Raw genomic sequence first — 20,286 nt, 5'->3', positions numbered from 1 at the left:
AAGAATGCCTGGTCACTCTCACCACCTTTATTCAGCATAATATTGGCGGTCCTGGCCACATCAGTCAGAGAGAGAAAAGAAATTACAGGAATCCAAATTGGAAAGGAAGAAGTAAAATTGTTACTGTTTGCAGATGCCATGATACTATACGTGGACAATCCCAAAGATACCCACAAAAAGCTTTTGGAACTAATACATGAATTCAGTAAAGTTGCTGGATGTAAAATAATATATAGGAATCCATTGTGGTTCTATATACCAACAACAAACTATCCGAAAGATAATTTTTTTTTTTAAATCCCATTTGTATCAAAAAGAATAAAATACCTTGGAATGAATCTAACCAAGGAGGTAAAAGACCTGGCCTCTGAAAAATTATAAGACATTGTTGAAAGAAATTGAAGACAACATGAACAAATGGAAAGATCTGTTTTGTTTCGGGGATTGGAAAAATTAACGTCATTAAAATTCCCATACTACCCAAGGCAACCTACAGTTTTGGTGCAACCCTATCAAAGTACTATTGGCATTTTTCACAGAACTAGAACAAATCATTATAACATTTGTAAGGAAACATAAAAGACCCCAATTAAAACAATCTTATGAGAGAAAGCTTTAAGAACAAAACTGGAGGTATCACACTCCAGTTTGATGTAATTGATTTCAAACTATACCACAAATTCAGAACAGGATCATAGTCATCATAAGTCGCTCAGTCGTGTCCGACTCTTTGCGATCTCATAGACTGTAACCTACCAGGCTCCTCCGTCCATGGGATTTTCCAGGCAAGAACACTGGAGTGGGTTGCCATTTCCTTCTCCAGGAGATCTTCCCAACCCAGGGATTGAACCCGAGTCTCCCACATTGTAGGCAGATGCTTTACCATCTGAGCCACCAGGGAAGTCCTCAGAACAGGATGGTAGGGCACAAAAACAGACACATAAATCAGTGAAACGGAGAGCTCAGAAATAAACTCACACTTAATGGGCAATTTATGACAAAAGAAACAAGAATATGTGACGGAAAAGACAGCCTCTTAATAAGTGGTGCTGGGAAAACTGGACTACTTTCTCACACCATATACAAAAACAAGCTCAAAATGGATTAAAGATTTAATTGTTAAGACCTGAAACCATAAAATTCCTGGAAGAAAACTCTCTGACATTATTAGTTTTAGCAACATATGTATATTTTTTGATCTGTCACCTCAGAAAAGGGAAGCAAAGGAAAAAATAAACAAATGGGACCACATCAAATTCAAAAACTTTGAAGGAAACTATCAGCAAAATGAAAAGACCATGTACTGAATGAAGATGGTATTTTCAACGAAGGGTTAATATCTGAGATGTAGAAAGAACTTGAACAACTCAATGTGAAAAAAAATTTAAAAATGGACAGAGGATATGAATAGGCATTACTTACAAAGACATAGAGATGACCAAGAGCTACATGAAAAGATGCTCAATATTACTCATCATCAGGGAGATGCAAATCAAAACCACAGTGAAGTATCATCTCACACTTGTCAGAATGGATGTTGTCAAGAAGACTAGAGATGACAATTGCTAGCAAGCAAGTGGAGAAAAGGGAATTGCTGGTACAGTTTGAAATCTGGTGGGAATGTAAATTGCTGCAGCCATGACTGAAAACAATATGGTGGTTCTTCAAAGAATGAAAAAAATTACTGTAAGATCCAGCAATTCCACTTCTGGATAGTTATATGAAGAGAAATACTAATTAAAAAAGATATATGCAGCATTGTTAACAATAGCCAAGACATGAAAGCCTAAGTGTACATTGATAGATGCATAAGAAGGTTGCTACTGCTGCTGCTAAGTCACTTCAGTCGTGTCGGATTCTGTGCGACCCCATAGACGGCAGCCCACCAGGCTCCACTGTCTCTGGGATTCTCCAGGCAAGAACACTGGAGTGGGTTGCCATTTCCTTCTCCAATGCATGAAAGGGAAAAGTGAAAGTGAAGTCGCTCAGTCGTGTCCGACTCTTTGTGACCGCATGGACTGCAGCCTACCAGGCTCCTCCATCCATGGGATTTTCCAGGCAAGAGTACTGGAGTGGGGTGCCATTGCCTTATAGATATCTATATAGCTATATATTTAGATATAATGGAATGTTGTTCAGGCATAAAAAATGAAATCTTGCCATTTGTGAATGTACTTAGTATTATGCTATGTGAAATAAGTCAGGCAGAGAAAGACAAATACCATATGATTTCACTTATATGTAGAATCTAAAAAAATAAATGAACAAACATAAAACAGAAACAGACTCATAGATACAGAGGACAGGAGGTTCCCAATTGTGGTATGGAGGAGTGAATGAAATAGGTCAGATTAAGAAGTGTAGACTTCTGGCTACAAAGTAAGTGAGGCCAGAGGACGAAATATACTGCTTTGGAAATACTGTGGTCAATATTGTCTGTCTTTGCGTGGCAGACCATTGGTAACTGGACTTATTATTGTGATCATTTTTGAATGTATAGAAATATCAACTCACTGTGTTGTGCGCTTGGAACTAACATAGGGTTGTAGGTCAGCTACAGTTTTTTTAAAAAGTGCTTTTTGAAATAAAAATGAATTGTCATTTCAAAGTTAAGAACTATAGCAGTGTGTTTATGGATAATTAAACCTGCAGGTCTAAGCTTTATGTGCCATTTTGTGATTTTTCAGGTCATGGGGTTTGGTCTATATTTGATGGATGGAAGTGTCAGCAACATTTATAAACTAGATGCCAAGAAAAGAATAAACTTATCCAAAATCGACAAATACTTCAAGGTGAGTTGCAGTTTCTAGATAAACCTTTTTATTGAAGTGTATGCAGTTTGCGCTTTGGGAGGTCAACCTCTGTGACTTTGGTCCAAAGTAGGAAATGCAGTGTTGGCAGGTGGGTGGATGTGAGTAGACTGTCTCCTGCTCTTACAGCAGTTTTACCTGAATTTGAACCTTGTCTAAAGGAATCATGCCATATGTATTCTTTTGTGTCTGGCTACCCCCACTTTGTCAGATCGTCCCTATGGGAACCTGCAACTATAGTTTTTACTTTTTCACTGTGGTGTGGCCCTACATTTTATGACTAACCTGCAATTTACGTATCCATTCTGTGATGAACATGAGATTGTTTCTGCGTTTGGCTTGTGTGAACAGTGCTGCTCTGATGTGTGCACATTGTGCACATTTTTACTGGATGAGCACCCAGTGGTGGATTGCGTATTCATCTATAGAATGGACATTTTCAGTGCAGTAGATACAGCCTCAGTTCCCCCACATGGCTGTGCTGACTTGCATCACCACCAGCAGTCAGTGAGCATTCTTGGGGCTTCATATTATCACCAAGGGGGGCATCCTGAGGGGTGTGCCTGTTTGTCTTTGAGATTTTATTGGCTAGTTTCCTTGTGGTTTAGTTGATGTTTCCCTGATTGCTTTTCACGGTATTATTAGTCCTTTGTGTGTTCTCTTTGTGAAGTGTCCATTCAAGTCTCTCATTCTTTTTTTTCCCTGTTGGTTTGTAGTTCTTTACGTATTCTGGGTATGTATCCTTTGTCGGACACATATGTCCTAAAATACATGCATTTCCCCTCTGTAGCTCTTATTTTTCACTTTCTTGAAGAGTCATCGGTGAACTGAGGTTCTTAATTTTAACGTGGTCCGATATATTCATCTTTGATGTCCACTTTAAGAACTCTTTGATAAAACAGACTCTTGAGAATTTTCTTTTGCATTACCTTCTAGTAGCATCATTGTTTCCTTTTCTGTCTAGCTTTATAATCCCCCTGGAATTGATGTAATATATGCTGTGAGAGAGAGGGTTGACAGTCTTGGATTTTTTTTTTCCTCCTGTGGATATCTAGTTGACTCTTTTTTCCCTTCATTGCTCTAAAGAGTCACCTGGGTCATAAAGCAGGTGTCTGTATGTGAATGACTCTGCCTTAAGTTGCTCTGCCCCACTGGTCTGCACCTGTGCTGGCTTAGTTGCTGTAAGTCTCCAGCAGGTCATCAAGTTATGTTCTCCATGGTTGTCTTGAGCATTGTCCCTCTATCTTTTGAAATATATTTTAGAATTGACTTGCTGATTTACACACAGACATACACACACATGCACATACTACTCATAAACCATTTTTCCTCTTGGAATATTGTTTGGGATTCTGTTGAATCTGTAGATCGATTTAGGGAAAATTGATATTTTAAAAATACCATGTTTTCCAATACATGAACCTAACATAATTCTCTATTCACTTAGAACTTTAAAAATTTTTCTAGAATTTTTGGTAATATTTTGTTTTGAAGTCTTAACATATTTTGTTAGATTTAATACTACATACTTTTATTTTTTGATGCTATTGCAGTTTTTTTCTCTTTAGTTATTTATCCTAATTGTTTCTTGTATATAGAAATGCAGTTTTTTTTTTTTTTTAATGACCATGGTTCTAGCAAGAAGGTAGGTTAATTTTAATGTTTGAATTCGTTCTTTAAGTGAATGTAGAAGTTGTTTACAACTTTTTTACAGTAAGTAATTTGCAGAAATAGCATTCAGCCTTCAGTAATTATTAGCATTCCTCATTCTTCTTAGATTGTATTTGGTGACTAAATACAATACATAATGACCCTGGGTTTTTTATTTTTATTCTTTGAATACAGCAGCTCCAGGTGGTTCCGCTATTTGGAGACATGCAAATAGAACTGGCAAGATACATCAAGACCAGCGCCCACTATGAGGAAAATAAATCTCGGTAGGCAGAGAGTGAGTTGCCCGGTCAGAGCATTGTTCAGTGTTCTCACTGTGGTTCCTGACAGGCTGCTTACCTATCCAGAGACGCCACCTTTGACATTTTCAATCAAATCCTGATATGGTAGTCTATTCCATGTGTAGATGTTTACATTTAAATTCATTTATAAGTGCAATTTATTTTCTTAGTAGAATGGCCACATTTCAGATATCTAATAGATAGGGTCCTAGAGGAGCTATCCCACATTGAAGGTCAGGAAAGGTGGCGGTGAGGAGATACCCCTCGTCCAAGGTAAGGAGCAATGGCTGCGCTTTGCTGGAGCAGCCGTGAAGAGATACCGCACGCCCAAGGTAAGAGAAACCCAAGTAAGATGGTAGGTGTTGCAAGAGGGCATCAGAGGGCAAACACACTGAAACCATACTCACAGAAAACTAGTCAATCTAATCACACTAGGACCACAGCCTTGTCTAACTCAATGAAACTAAGCCATGCCCATGGGGCAACCCAAGATGGGTGGGTCATGTTGGAGAGATCTGACAGAATGTGGTCCACTGGAGAAGGGAATGGCAAACCACTTCAATATTCTTGCCTTGAGAACCCCATTAACAATATGAAAAGGCAAAATGATACAATACTGAAAGAGAAACTCCCCAGGACAGAAGGTGCCCAATTTGCTACTGGAGATCAGTGGAGAAATAACTCCAAAAAGAATGAAGGGATGGACCCAAAGCAAAAAGAATACCCAGCTGTGGATGTGACTGGTGATAGAAGCAAGATCCGATGCTGTAAAGAGCAATATTGCATAGGAACCTGGAATGTCAGGTCCATGAATCAAGGCAAATTGGAAGTGGTCAAACGAGATGACAAGAGTGAATGTCAACATTCTAGGAATCAGCGAACTGAAATGGACTGGAATGGGTGAATTTAACTCAATGACCATTATATCTACTACTGCAGGCAGGAATCCCTCAGAAGAAATGGAGTGGCCATCATGGTCAACAAAAGAGTCCAAAATGCAGTCCTTGGATGCAATCTCAAAAACGACAGAATGATCTCTGTTCGTTTCCAAGGCAAACCATTCAATATCACAGTAATCCAAGTCTATGCCCCAACCAGTAATGCTGAAGAAGCTGAAGTTGAACGGTTCTATGAAGACCTACAAGACCTTTTAGAACTAACACCCAAAAAAGATGTCCTTTTCATTATAGGGGACTGGCATGCAAAGGTAGGAAGTCAAGAAACACCTGGAGTAACAGGCAAATTTGGCCTTGGAATATGGAATGAAGCAGGGCAAAGACTAATAGAGTTTGGCCAAGAAAATGCACTGATCATAACAAACACCCTCTTCCAACAACACAAGAGAAGACTCTATACATGGACATCACCAGATGGTCAACACCGAAATCAGATTGATTATATTCTTTGCAGCCAAAGATGGAGAAGCTCTATACAGTCAGCAAAAACAAGACCAGGAGCTGACTGTGGCTCAGACCATGAACTCCTTATTGGCAAATTCAGACTTAAATTGAAGAAAGTAGGGAAAACCACTAGACCATTCAGGTATGACCTAAATCAAATCCCTTACGATTATAGAGTGGAAGTGAGAAATAGATTTAAGGGCCTAGATCCGATAGATAGAGTGCCTGATGAACTATGGAATGAGGTTCGTGACACTGTACAGGAGACAGGGATCAAGACCATCCCCATGGAAAAGAAATGCAAAAAGGCAAAATGGCTGCCTGGGGAGGCCTTACAAATAGCTGTGAAAAGAAGAGAAGCGAAAAGAAAAGGAGAAAAGGAAAGATATAAACATCTGAATGCAGAGTTCCAAAGAATAGCAAGAAGAGATAAGAAAGCCTTCTTCAGCGATCAATGCAAAGAAATAGAGGAAAACAACAGAATGGGAAAGACTAGAGATCTCTTCAAGAAAATCACAGACACCAAGGGAACATTTCATGCAAAGATGGGCTTGATAAAGGACAGAAATGGTGTGGACCTAACAGAAGCAGAAGATATTAAGAAGAGGTGGCAAGAATACACAGAAGAACTGTACAAAAAAGATCTTCACGACCCAGATAATCACGATGGTATGATCACTGACCTAGAGCCAGACATCCTGGAATGTGAAGTCAAGTGGGCCTTAGAAAGCATCACTACGAACGAATCTGGTGGAGGTGATGGAATTCCAGTTGAGCTATTTCAAATCCTGAAAGATGATGCTGTGAAAGTGCTGCTCTCAATATGCCAGCAAATTTGGAAAACTCAGCAGTGGCCATCAGACTGGAAAAGGTCAGTTTTCATTCCAGTCCCAAAGAAATGCAATGCCAAAGAATGCTCAAACTACCGCACAATTGCACTCATCTCACACGCTAGTAAAGTAATGCTCAAAATTCTCCAAGCCAGGCTTCAGCAATATGTGAACTGTGAACTTCCTGATGTTCAAGCTGGTTTTAGAGAAGGCAGAGGAACCAGAGATCAAATTGCCAACATCTGCTGGATCATGGAAAAAGCAAGAGAGTTCCAGAAAAGCATCTATTTCTGCTTTATTGACTATGCCAAAGCCTTTGACTGTGTGGCTCACAATGAACTGTGGAAAATTCTGAAAGAGATGGGAACACCAGACTACCTGACCTGCCTCTTGAGAAATCTGTATGCAGGTCAGGAAGCAACAGTTAGAACTGGACATGGAACAACAGACTGGTTCCAAATAGGAAAAGGAGTTCGTCAAGGCTGTATATTGTCACCCTGCTTATTTAACTTATATGCAGAGTACATCATGAGAAATGCTGGGCTGGAAGAAGCACAAGCTGGAATCAAGATTGCCGGGAGAAATATCAATAACCTCAGATATGCAGATGACACCACCCTTATGGCAGAAAGTGAAGAGGAACTCAAAAGCCTCTTGGTGAAAGTGAAAGTGGAGAGTGAAAAAGTTGGCTTAAAGCTCAACATTCAAAAAACAAAGATCATGGCATCTGGTCCCATCACTTCATAGGAAATAGATGGGGAAACAGTGGAAACAGTGTCAGACTTTATTTTTCTGGGCTCCAAAATCACTACAGATGGTGACTGCAGCCATGAAATTAAAAGACATTTACTCCTTGGAAAGCAAGTTATGACCAACCTAGATAGCATATTCAAAAGCAGAGACATTACTTTGCCAACAAAGGTTCGTCTAGTCAAGGCTATGGTTTTTCCAGTGGTCATGTATGGATGTGAGAGTTGGAATGTGAAGAAGGCTGAGTGCCGAAGAATTGATGCTTTTGAACTGGGGTGTTGGAGAAGACTCTTGAGAGTCCCTTGGACTGCAAGGAGATCCAACCAGTCCATTCTGAAGGAGATTAGCCCTGGGATTTCTTTGGAAGGAATGATGCTAAGCTGAAACTCCAGTACTTTGGCCACCTCATGCGAAGAGTCGACTCATTGGAAAAGACTCTGATGGTGGGAGGGATTGGGAGCAAGAGGAAAAGGGGACGACAGAGGATGAGATGGCTGGATGGCATCACTGACTCGATGGACATGAGTCTCAGTGAACTCCGGGAGTTGGTGATGGACAGAGATGCCTGGCGTGCTGCGATTCATGGAGTCACAAAGAGTCGGACATGACTGAGCAACTGATCTGATCTGAATAGATAGGGTCTACTGTTTTGGTCAGCACAGATATAGAACTTTTTCATCATCCCAAAGAGTTCTGTTAGACAGTGTTGGTCACATATATGGAAGTATAAAATTGTCTGGGTGCTGATAAAAGCTGAACAACCAGTCTGCTGGGAAGGGGCTGGATGTTTGTATGCAACTTACAGAGGTTATAGAACTATCACCCGAGGGTCAGAACCTGACCAGGCTTATTTTTGCAAGGTCTTAGTTGTTGAGAATGGTCTTTACATTTTTAAAGAGGTGGTTTTTTGTTTTTGTTTTTTTTTCTTAAGATAATGGCTCTACGGCTGATGTGACAGAGGCAGTGTAGCCTCCAAATTTTAAAGTGCTTACTTTCTGGGCCTGTGCTAAGACAGTTGACCAATCCCTGTTATAAAGAATCTGCAGCTTATGGTTACAAGTGATAGTAAATACGTAATTCTTTTTAATGCACCTTTCACATAGTCACTTGAGTCTCATAGGATGCTTCTGTTGACTTTTGCCAGATCCATGGTCTCCATTCAGCCATGGTTTTGAAAAATACAGTTGTACCTCAATCTGGCTACTCAGAGGTTAGCAGTCTTTTTCTGTGAAGGCCAATTTATAAACATATTATGTCTTTCTAGCCACATATGTCACATATTCTTATTTTTTACTTTTTTTTTAATTACTCTTTAAATCTGTAAAAACCATTTATGTGGCTCGGGGGCACATAAAAACTGGTCACGTTGGGTCTGTGCTGTATGCAGCTTGCCAGCCTCTGTGCCAGCTTATTTCCTAATACATCTGTCATTAAATCTGATATGTGATGACCTTCCTCAAAATCACATTCACTAAACTGAACCCTCTCTTCATTTCAGCATCGACTTGAGCTCTGATTGGAGGGTGTACTGATTTCCATGGTATAAATAGAAATGCCTAAATACAAGTTAGCAGCGTACACCTCCTGCTGTAACAAACTCAATCATCTGTATAGCATAAGTAATGGTGAAATCAATAAAAGAGTCAGGAAGCAAGGAGTTTTGCATACTTTGTTTTTAGTGTAAGTGTAAAGTCACTAAAAGTCACAGGGATTTGTGTAAGTCATTGGCCATTATTACCAGTTAATTTCTGTGTTTCATAGCCACTGAGGCAGATGCCTAAACCTGTAGCAGTCAGCTCTAAGAGCTCAGCCCAGCAGTCTAGTACCTGTGTCTGGCCCCTGGGGGTTGGTGCAAGTGGCAGATGTTGGCATCTGGCTCTTGTGCCAGCTTATTTCCTAACACATCTGCCATTAAATCTGGTAACACATATGCCTCTCCTGAGGGGGACATGCTGTCTGGGGCCTGCAGGGAAGGCCAGTGTGTTGAGAGTGGACCCTGGTGCAGGGCCTGGCCTTGTGTGCATGCTGTAGACTCAAGGAGCTGCCTTGGCCAGTGCCTCTGTGATCATCATGCCATCTTATAGTGGAATCAAAGTTAAAAGTGATGCTGCTTGAGATAGTGTACTGATCATCTTGAAAATTGGTAATCTGCATCCTTTCCTTCTGGCAGAGGGGCGAACTTGTTAGAAACATGGTGCAAGTTGGTGCTGAATGTGAGGAAACCAAGGGAACTGCTCTGAGCCCGAAGACCCATGCTTTCTGCCCAAGAATGCCAACAGATTTAATCCTTTTTTTTTTCCAATTTAAGTTTTGATACCCTTTTTCCCCACTCTCTTGACTATATCTGTTTGCTGCTGAAATGGCGTGTTGTACACGTAGTTAGTTATGGCAACACTGTCTAATTTCCAAGTTATGTCAGTTTCAACTCTCCCATCAAAGATAACTTTTGTTCCCGAGTCTTTGGCTGACTTGTTTTGTACTATAGTTTATATTTTCACATGTGAATAATAAGGAAATACTAGTTCCTGCCAACTGTGCAGTAATGTGTCAAGGGGCTCTGGAAAGGTTATGCAGTATCTTGAATCCAGCAACTCTCAGCTTTGTGGAAAGTAGTTTACTGATTAAGGAGAAATTAACAGTTCCTTTTCTAGAATACAGATATGAGAAGGTAGACACAGACCCGACACGGAGCTGAGGCAGACCCAGCTGTTACCATGCAGAGAATGCCACATTTGCTCTGCACCTCGACCTCGGCTGCAGTGGGCCTGCTGGGCTGGGAGTGGGCCTGCCTTGCACGTATGCTTGGCCAGGTGTCCCTCAGGTCATGCACGTTTCCCCTTCACCCCCAGATGGACCTGCACGTCCTCCAGCAGCAGCCCACAGTACAACATCTGCGAGCAGATGGTCCAGATTCGGGAGGACCATATGCGCTTCATCTCGGAGCTGGCACGCTACAGCAATAGCGAGGTGAGTGGCTTCTGCCTGCAGTGCACACCTGGCAACACCATGTCTGATGTGGTCCTTGTATTCTCTGCACCCAAATTTACTTTGAATTTTACACCCTTCATTTACTTTGAGAAGCATAGTTTAAGTACTGTGTACTTAACAAGCTCTCATTATAACGGATGAGGCAGTGCAGATATGATATAATGGAGTTTGTTTAGATCTGTTCCGCTGTACAAAAAGCATCTTCTTTTTTTTGGGAAAAATATTAGCAGTGATCCCCAAAAAATGACTGAGTTGAGACCATGAATTAAGTGCATTTTCTAGTCTAGTTGCATTGTTCCAAACTGCTAGGAGAAAGGAGAGGAGAGTAGAAGACATCAGGAGCAGAAGGGGTGGTTTTGACTTGTGCCCTTTCCTGTCTAGAGGGAGGAAGTACAAGAGCTTCCAAGTTGATGGGAAGATACATCAAGTGCCCAGAAAAAGGCCTGAAGAAGGGTGTAGGAGGTAGTGCTCTCTCTTGGGCCACGGGCCTTGTTACTTCCTTCTGGCTTTGCAGCTGGGTTTTCTGTGTCCTTGTTTGGGCCAGTCACATTGCCCATACCTGCTGCGTGCCTGGCTCCAAGCCAGCGTTACTCACATGGGGTCGGTGGGTCAGGGGTCTAAGAGAGGAAAAGCAGCAATGGGAGGGTCATTTCTCACATCCTAGACTTTCATGCATTGGAGAAGGAAATGGCAACCCAGTCCAGTGTTCTTGCCTGGAGAATCCCAGGGATGGGGGAGCCTGGTGGGCTGCCGTCTATGGGGTTGCACAGAGTCGGACACGACTGAAGCGACTTAGCAGCAGCAGCAGCAGCAGCAGACGAGACACCAAGGTCAGGGTCAGAGCAGTGGTCAGTGGCATGGATGGGTGCTGGAAATGGTCTAGAGGGACCTAGGGACTTGGGGCAACATATATAGGTCTGGTTTTTGAGGTTGTAGTACCTTGGGGTTCCCAGGAGGACCATTACGTTTGGAGGAAGAACTCTGTGCGCTGTTCTGCCCATTGCAGACAATGAGCACTGCATCTCTCAGCCACAAGCACTAGTCAGTATGTAACCAAAATGACTGAAAGAGAGCCCAAACCCCCAGGGCCTGTTACCTCCTTGCAGACCACAGGTGGGTGGCCGACCGAGTAGAGACAGGGGCCAGCCCCCTGGACTTCTTCATGTACTTGTAAACTGAGTTCATGAGGAGCTTTCAAACAGCACGGAGAGCTAATGTCTGCCTTTCCAAATAGGAGCATTTCACAGCATGCATGGTTCCTGTCTGCCTTCTGAGTTCTGCCATAGTGTCCTTATAATCAGAGAATGGTTTTAATAAGAGAAAAGAGACCTACCTTTGAAAGCTTTGCTCAGTTTATTTTTAAACAGATTTATGAGGACATAATACACATATCAGACAATTCACCCATTTAAATTATACAGTTCAAAGATTTTTAGTATATTTAGTGAGTTGTGTGACTGTCACCACAGACTTGTTGAACACTGTCAACATCCCCAGAGCAACTCTGCACCCATTAGTAGGCACTCCCCATTCCCCTTCCTTCTGGCACTTGGCAGTCTACTTTCTATCTATGGATTTACCTACTGGAAGGTTCATCCATGTTATAGCCTGTATCAATAATTTTATGGCTTATAATATTTAAAATAATTTTATGTCAGAATAATACTGTGTTGCTTGGACACACCACATTTTGTTGGTTCATTATGAATAATGCTGCTATGAACATCCGTGTACAAGTGTGTGGACGTGAGTTTTCAGTTCTCTTAGGTAGATATCTAGGAATGGAACTGCTGAGTCATATGGTACTCCGTGTTGAACATTTTGAGGAACTGCCAAGCTGTTTTCAAAGCAGCTGCACTATTTTACATTCTTGCCAGCAGTCCATGAGGACTCTGATTTCTCTGCATCCTCGCCAGCCCTTGTTTCTGTTTTTTTTTTATTCTAACCATCCTAGTTAATGTGAAGTGGTACCTGGTTGTGGTTTGGATTTATATCCTTAATGGCTAATGAAACTGAGTATTTTTCCATGTACTCGTTGGCCATTTAAAAAAAATGTCTCTTGAAGTATTTGCCCATTTTTAAATTGCATTACCTTTTTCTTTTTTCTTTACTATTGAGTTCTTATATTCTGTTATCTGTTATGTGATTTTCATATATTTTCTTCTGTTCTTTTGGAGTTCTATCTCCTGTCTTTTTGCTGTTCTTCTGTCTTTTTGCTGTCTCAGTGATGTTCTTTGAAGCACACTTTTTTATTTTTGATGTGGTCCAGTTTGTTTTATTTATTTGCTTTTGGCTGTGCTGGGTCTTCATTGCTGTCCAGGCTTTTTCTCTAGCTGTGGCAGGCGGGGCTTCTCTCAAGTCTGCCACCCTCATTGTGGTGAGCTCCCTTGTTGTGGAGCACAGAAGCCAGGGCACGCAGGCTGCAGTAGTTTTGGCACGTGGCTCTGTAGCCGTGGCTCCCAGGCGCTACAGCACAAGCTCAGAAATTATGGTGCACGGGCTTAGTTGCTCTATGGCATGTGGGATCCTCCTGGCCGAGGGATCAAACTCCTGTCCCCTGCATTGGCAGGCAGACTCCTTAGTGCTGAGCCACCAGGAAAGCCCTAGTGTAGTCCACTTTTATCTATTTTTTCTTTGGTTGTTTGTGCTTTTGGTCGTAATGAAGACACCGTTGCCTAACCCAAGTCACAAAGATTTACCTCTTGTTTTCTTCTAAGAGTTTTGTAAAAGTTTTAGCTCTTATATTTAGGTCTATGATCCGTTTTAAGTTACTTTTTAAATATGATATAATTTAAGGGTTCAAGTTCATTCTTTTGTATGTGGATATCCAGTTTTGCCAGTATTGTTTTTTAAAGACTATTCTTTCTCCACTGAAGGCACCTTCATCAAAAATCAATTGACTGTACCACTTCTGTGTTCATTGCAACATTATTTATGATACTCAAACCAAAGAAACAGCCTAAGTGTCTACAGATAAATGAATGAATAAAGAAAATGTGATATATATTACACAATGGAACATTATTCAGTCATACAAAATAAGGAAATCCTGCCATTTGTGACAACATAGATGGCCCTTAAGGGGATTACACTAAGTGAATAAGTCAGACAGAAAAATACTGTATGATATCACTTTTATGTGGCATCTGAAAAACTAAACTCATGAATACGGAGAACAGATTGGTGGTTGCCTGAGGCAAGAGGTAAAAGAAGTGAGAAAAGACGGCCAAAAGGTACAAACTTTCAGTTATAAGATAAATAATTTATGGGGCTGTAATATGCAGCATGGTGACTCTAGTTAAATAGTACAGTATTATATATTTGAAAGTTCCTTGGAGAGTAAATCCTGAAAGTTCTCATCACAGGGAAAAAAAAATTGTAACTGTGAGTTGGTAGATGTTAACTTATTGTGTAGTCATTTCACAGGATATGCACTTGTCTCAGTCGCTTAATCATATCTGACTTTTTGTGACCCCATGGACTGTAGTCCATTGGGTTCCTCTGTCCATGGAATTCTCCAGGCAAGAATACTGGAATGGGTTTCCATGCCATCGAACCCGGGTCCTCCGCATTGTAGGTGGATGCTAATATCTCAATAATTAGGTGGAGGAGAATCAATTGATTATAATCCTGAGGCTTCATTTTTGGACTCTCAGTTCTGTACCATTGACCTTTATGTCTGTCCTTATGCCAGTACCACACTTGCTTCTTTTAATTGAAGTATAGTTGATTTACAATGCTGTGCCAATCTCTGCTGTACTGCAAAGTGACTCAGTTATACACATATAGACATTCCTTTTTTAATATTCTTTTCCATTATGGTTTATTACTTGATGTTGAATATAGTTCCCTGTGCTATACAGTAGGACCTTGTTGTTCATCCATCCTATAAATAATAGCTTACACGTGCTAATCCCAAACTCCCAGGCCCACCCACCTCCCGCTTGGGCCATCACAGATCTGTTCTCTGTGTCTGAGAGCCTGTTTCTGTTTTGTAGATAGGTTCATTTGTGCCGTATTTTAGATTCCACATATAAGTGTATCATATGGTGTTTGTCTTTCTCTGTTTGACTTAATTCACTAGTATGATAACCTCTAGTTGCATCATGTTGATGCAAATGGCATTGTGTTCTTTTTTATGGCTGAGTAGTATAATTGTATGTTTTAGCTGTTGTGAATACTGCTGCTGTGAACATAGGAGTACATGTATCTTTTTTTTGCCATGCAGCGAGGCATGTGGGATCTTCCCTGATCAGGGATTATACCTGTGCCGCCTGCATTGAAAGTGCGGACTCTCAACCACTGGACTTCCAGGGAAGTACCCTGCATGTATCTTTTTGAATTACAGTTTTGTCCAAGTATATGCCCAGGAGTGGGATTGCTAGATCGTTTGGAAGTCTATTTTTAGTTTTTTTAAGGAATCTCCATACTGTTTTCCATAGTCACTGCACCAACTTACATTCCCACCAACAGTGTAGGAGGGTTCCATTTTTATTATTTGTGTTTTAGTTCTCCGTTACATAAATTTTCAAGCACACAAATGAAGAGACCAGTCATGACTCCTCAGATGCCACACGAGGCTTCATCACCTACCCCTTTTCAGTTACTCCTCCAGGTTAGTGTGAAGCAATTGCAAAATAACATAGCACTCCCTCTGAATATATTCCCCACGCGTCTCTAATAAATAAAGAACCCTCTTAAAACATAACCATAATTCCATCACACCTAAACAGCCAAGTATGTATTCCTCAACAGTAAACAGCTGGTCTTTGTTCACATTTACCCTATTTGCTCATTATCAGCAATGATTTATTTTTCCAGGTTTTTGTGCCCCAGTCTCCAAATAAGTTGTATAAGCTGCAGTTGGTTGACATGAACATCCCCCTTCTCATGCCTATGTCCGCCCTCACTTTCTGTGCCGTCATTTGCCATGACCTCTTTCCCCTGTGTGTCCTGTACACTGCCAGATTAGAGGCCCCGGCAAACACAGCTCCCGTTCTCCAGGCCCACTTGGTCCCTGGGCAGCCATGCTGAGGTCTGCTGAGGGGTCCAGCTGATTGTCTGGGATACGGACAGCTGCATCCACTGTCTTGAGGCATGACTAGGGCTCAGCCTGGTGGTCCTCAGCTCCTTGCTACTTCCAGAGCTGGATTCCTTTGCTCTGTTTATCAGTTGTTAAAATAATTAATTCCCTAGCACAACTAAAGTAATAGCTAGTTTTTTAGAACTACTTTTGCCAGTGTACATTTGGAGTAGGCTCCTAGAATGGGTTTGATAAGTGGTTTCCTGGACACTGGTGACCTCTTAATGCTCTATTATCTCTAGGTGGTCACGGGCTCAGGCCGCCAGGAGGCTCAGAAGACGGATGCCGAATACCGGAAGCTCTTTGACTTGGCTCTTCAAGGTCTTCAGCTGCTGTCCCAGTGGAGTGCTCATGTGATGGAAGTGGTGGGCCCTCTCACTTTTATTTGGAAATGCACCCCCTAGTTAATTAGAAGTGCTTTTCTTCCTAAACTTGTCAATAAACCGACTAAACTGTATTTTTTCTGCTTTAACTTTGGCCATTGGATCAAAAACAAATTAGCTTTTTATCTTTGGCACTAGAAATAAGAGTATATATTAATTTAAATGTTTCTAAGATAGCTCAATGGACATTTCATTTACATATATTAGAATTAAAGGTCCTTATCTTTTAAAACACATTGGTAGAATTACATTTGTATTGTTATGATGATTTTTACTTCTCATTTTTTTAAAAACAACACTCTGTATTTCTAGCCATCAGTTTCTTTTGTTTAGGATTAGTAAAGTGGTTTATGATGCATAAAAAGGTTTGGATACTCATAAGTCAGAAGATTTTTCTGTTTCATTGTTTATTTTGCTCAGACAAGGATTTTTATATTTGGATGGGTACTTGATTGTTTGAAAGGCTAATTCTTTTAGAAATGGTGATAAAGTGCTTATAGTCTTAGATATTCCACATAAAATATCCAGACCATTTTACCTGATGTATTTCTTAAGTTTTTGATGTATTACTTGAGACTGAAGTCACATTTCCAGAATGTTTTGCAGTTTTATGGAGATGGACTGTGTGTGCATGCATATGGAGTGTGCGTGTGCACATGTGTGCATGCATTGTGTGTGTGCGTGTGTGCATGCAAGCACTCATGCCTGTGTGTGACTCTCAGACTCAGTGAACAATAGAAGGCTGACCTTTTACCTTTGGTAGCTTTTGGCAGTAGTCCTGTAAGTCAGACCAGCAGGTAAACATTTTGCATTCACTGTGGCTGTCGCCCCTCTTTTTTTGATCACGCCAGTATTCATGGAAACTTGTGCACCCAACGGACAAGTATTCTAACAAGGACTGCCCTGACAATGCTGAGGAGTATGAGCGTGCCACCCGCTACAACTACACCAGTGAGGAGAAGTTTGCCCTGGTGGAGGTACGGCTTGTCTGCTTTCTTCTCCTTTGATTCTGACCTCAAACTGTCTTTGCTTTACAAAGAAAGGCAAAAACATGAATGAACTACTTGTTTTATGCAGTTGCGTCTGTGTAGGGCGGCTCTTTGAATCTGTCACAAATGTCAGAATAGAGATTAAAATAGGTTGTGGGTTCCTGGTCTCTGCATAGACACTCCCCTGAGCCAGATCAGGGCGTGTTCTGGGAAGAGCTTGGGAGCCTCAGCAGCTTTTTGGTGGCACACACAAGAGGAGCGAGTTGAGACCTGGATATTGGAGGGAGAGGAACCCCACTCACAGCTGTGTGGTCCCCAGCTCTGCATGATGTTCAGGACTCTTGTGATGAGCAGGTCTTAATTTCTGTGCCATCTAGTTTCTGGATGTGTGTTTTTTAGCTGTACGTTTCCTACCTTGTTTGAGAAATCTTTGCATACCCCCAAGGTCATGAAGATAGTCTTCTACATTGTCTTCTGGATGTCTTATTCTGCCTTTCACATTTAGGTCCGAAATACCCCCTCCAACCCTCCCAGCTGCTCTGCCTGCCACCTCTGTTGTGCGTCAGGTAACCATACTCAGGCAGGTGTGTTTCTGCTCATGTTCCAATCCATTGGTCAATCTGTCTGTCCTTTCCTAATCCCTCTGTCTTAATTACAGTAGTTAAGTGTGTCTTGTAAAGTACATCTTTCTCTCTTCAAGAATTCTTAGCTGTTCTCACCCTTTGCATTTTCATATACATTTTAGAACCATCTATTTATGTCCCAGTGAATCCTGTTAAAATTTATTATAAGGGTTTGAATAAACCTATAGACCATTTTTGGAAGAATTAACAAATTTATAATATTAAATCTTTCATGAATCTGATATGTCTGTCCATTCCTTAAGATTCTCTAATACCTCTTTTCATCTGTAAAACTGTTGCACATCTTTTGTTGGCTTTATTTTATTTTTTTCTAAATGTTTATCACTGGTGTTTAAAATCAATTTTTTTTTTTCAGTTTTCATTGTACCTACCAACTTGTCTAAACTCAACTAATTAATTGTAATGAATTGTCCATAGATTATTCTGTATTTTCTACTTATATAATCATATCATCTGGAAATAATAACAGTCTTATTTCTCCCCCTTCTATTTTTTTTTTTTTTTTTAATCAGACTGGGTAGGATTCCTACTCATTAAATAGAAGGAGACTCCAGGCATTTATGTCTTGTTTCCCATCCCAAAGGGAAAGCTCTCAACATTTCGCCATACAACGTATTTGTTATAGGTTCCTTGTAACTACCCTTCCTCAAATCAGGGAAATTGCCTTCTATTCCATATTTGCTAAGAGATTTTATCATGGATAGATGCCAGTTTTATAAAAAAATTTTCATCCATTAAGATAGTTTTATGATTCTTTTATCTATCAGTGTGCTAGATTTATGTTGATAGGGTTTTTTGGATCAGGTTTAATATTAAGCTAGCCTTGCATTCCTGATATAAACTCAACTTGATCATGATATTTTATCCTTTTTATATATTGCAAGATACAGGTTGCTAAGATTTTTATATGGATTTTTGCATTGAAGTTCATGAGTAAGAGTGGCTTTTAATAATACTTTTTTCTTTTAATGTTTGGTTTTAAAACACTTTTAGATTTGCAGAAAAATTGCAAAGATAGTACAGTGGATTCCCATATACCCCATGCCCTTTTTCATTTATTACTAACATCTTATTTTAGTATTGTTATGTTTTAATAAGCCAGTGTAAATACATTATTATTAGCTAAAGACCATGCTTTCTTCACATATCCTCACTTGTTGTATAACACTCTTCCTCTGATCCTAGGATCTCAGATCACATGTAGTCATCATGTACCCTTTGATTCTTCTGGGTCATGACACTGTCTCAGACTTTCCTTGTTTGTGATGACCATGACAGTTTTGAGGAGTGCTGGTCTTTAGAATAGCCCTCAACTGGAATTTATCTGATGTGTTTTTCATGATTAGACTGGGGTTGTAGCTTTTGCAAAGGAGGAGCACAGAGCTGAAATGCCATTTTCATAACATCACATCAAAGGCCCATGCTGTCAGTGTTATTGATTCCTCAGTGCTGGTGTTGACCTTGGTTGTTTGGCTGAGCGTGTCCAGGTGTCTCTGTTGTGAGGTTCCCTGCACCAACTACCAATACTCCCTTTCACAGGTGCTTTTAGGGAGGAGGTTGTGCTTAGCCCACACCTTGACAACCTTTCATTCTAATTTTTGGATTCTGGCTTCATGAAATGGTTGATGACACTCCCGTCTTTTCTGTTGTCTGTAGTGGTTTGTGTAAGATATTTTTTCTTTAAATGGTTTCCAGCATTTACTTGTGAAGCTTTTCCTGTATGGGATGGCTTCTGAAACTTTCAGTTTCTTTGTGAGATATAGAAGTATTCAGATTTTCTGTTACTTGTATCAGGTTTGGTAAGTTGTATTTTCAAAGATTTTTCTAAGCATCTTTCTAAATTTTCTTATTTTTGACATAGATTTTTTATGATAAGTTTTCATCTTTTTTGGTAACAGCTTTTTCCCATATACCTACAGTTCACCCATTTAAAGTGTAAAATTCAGTGCTTTGGGGGGATATACTCACAGAATTGTATAATCACAAACAAATTTGGAACATTTTTGTTGTCTCAAAAAGAAACTCATACCCATTAGGAGTCACCTCTCATTTTCCCCTTCCTTTATCCCGTGGCAGCTAACAATCTGCGGTCTGACTCTGTAGATTTGCTTATTCTGGGCATTTCATACAATATGTGATTGTGATTGGTTTCTTTCACTTAATAATATTTTCAAGGTTCCTACATATATCATCAATGTTTCATTCTTTTCCGTGACAAATAATATTCCATTGTATGTATATATCATATTTTATTTATCCATATTAGCTGACAGACACTTGGGTTGTTCTACCTTTTCACTTATGAATAATGCTGCTATGAACTTGTGTGTGTAGGTTTTTGTGTGAACTTGTTTTCCTTCCTTTTGATAATACATCTAGGAGTAGAGTTGCTGGGTCATATGGTATCTCTGCCTTTAACGTTTTGAGAAACTACCAGATAGTTTGCAAAATGGCAAC

The 20,286-nt window shown here is 40.4% G+C and overlaps 1 protein-coding gene across 1 annotated transcript in view; it reads left to right on the top strand.

The window, feature by feature from the left end:
• Positions 1–20,286, top strand: part of CYFIP1 (cytoplasmic FMR1 interacting protein 1) — a 108,693-nt gene that overhangs the window by 41,952 nt on the left and 46,455 nt on the right. Inside the window, 5 exon segments of the mRNA XM_027554365.1 lie at positions 2,688–2,792; positions 4,656–4,747; positions 10,592–10,709; positions 16,056–16,178; positions 17,048–17,173. Of these exon segments, the coding sequence (XP_027410166.1) occupies positions 2,688–2,792; positions 4,656–4,747; positions 10,592–10,709; positions 16,056–16,178; positions 17,048–17,173 (564 nt within the window).

This window comes from Bos indicus x Bos taurus, chromosome 2 (genome assembly GCF_003369695.1).
Source record: "Bos indicus x Bos taurus breed Angus x Brahman F1 hybrid chromosome 2, Bos_hybrid_MaternalHap_v2.0, whole genome shotgun sequence".
NCBI classification, from domain to species: domain Eukaryota; kingdom Metazoa; phylum Chordata; class Mammalia; order Artiodactyla; family Bovidae; genus Bos; species Bos indicus x Bos taurus.
The sequence above is the reverse complement of the archived record's forward strand: the minus strand, read 5'-3'. Positions and strand labels throughout refer to the sequence as shown.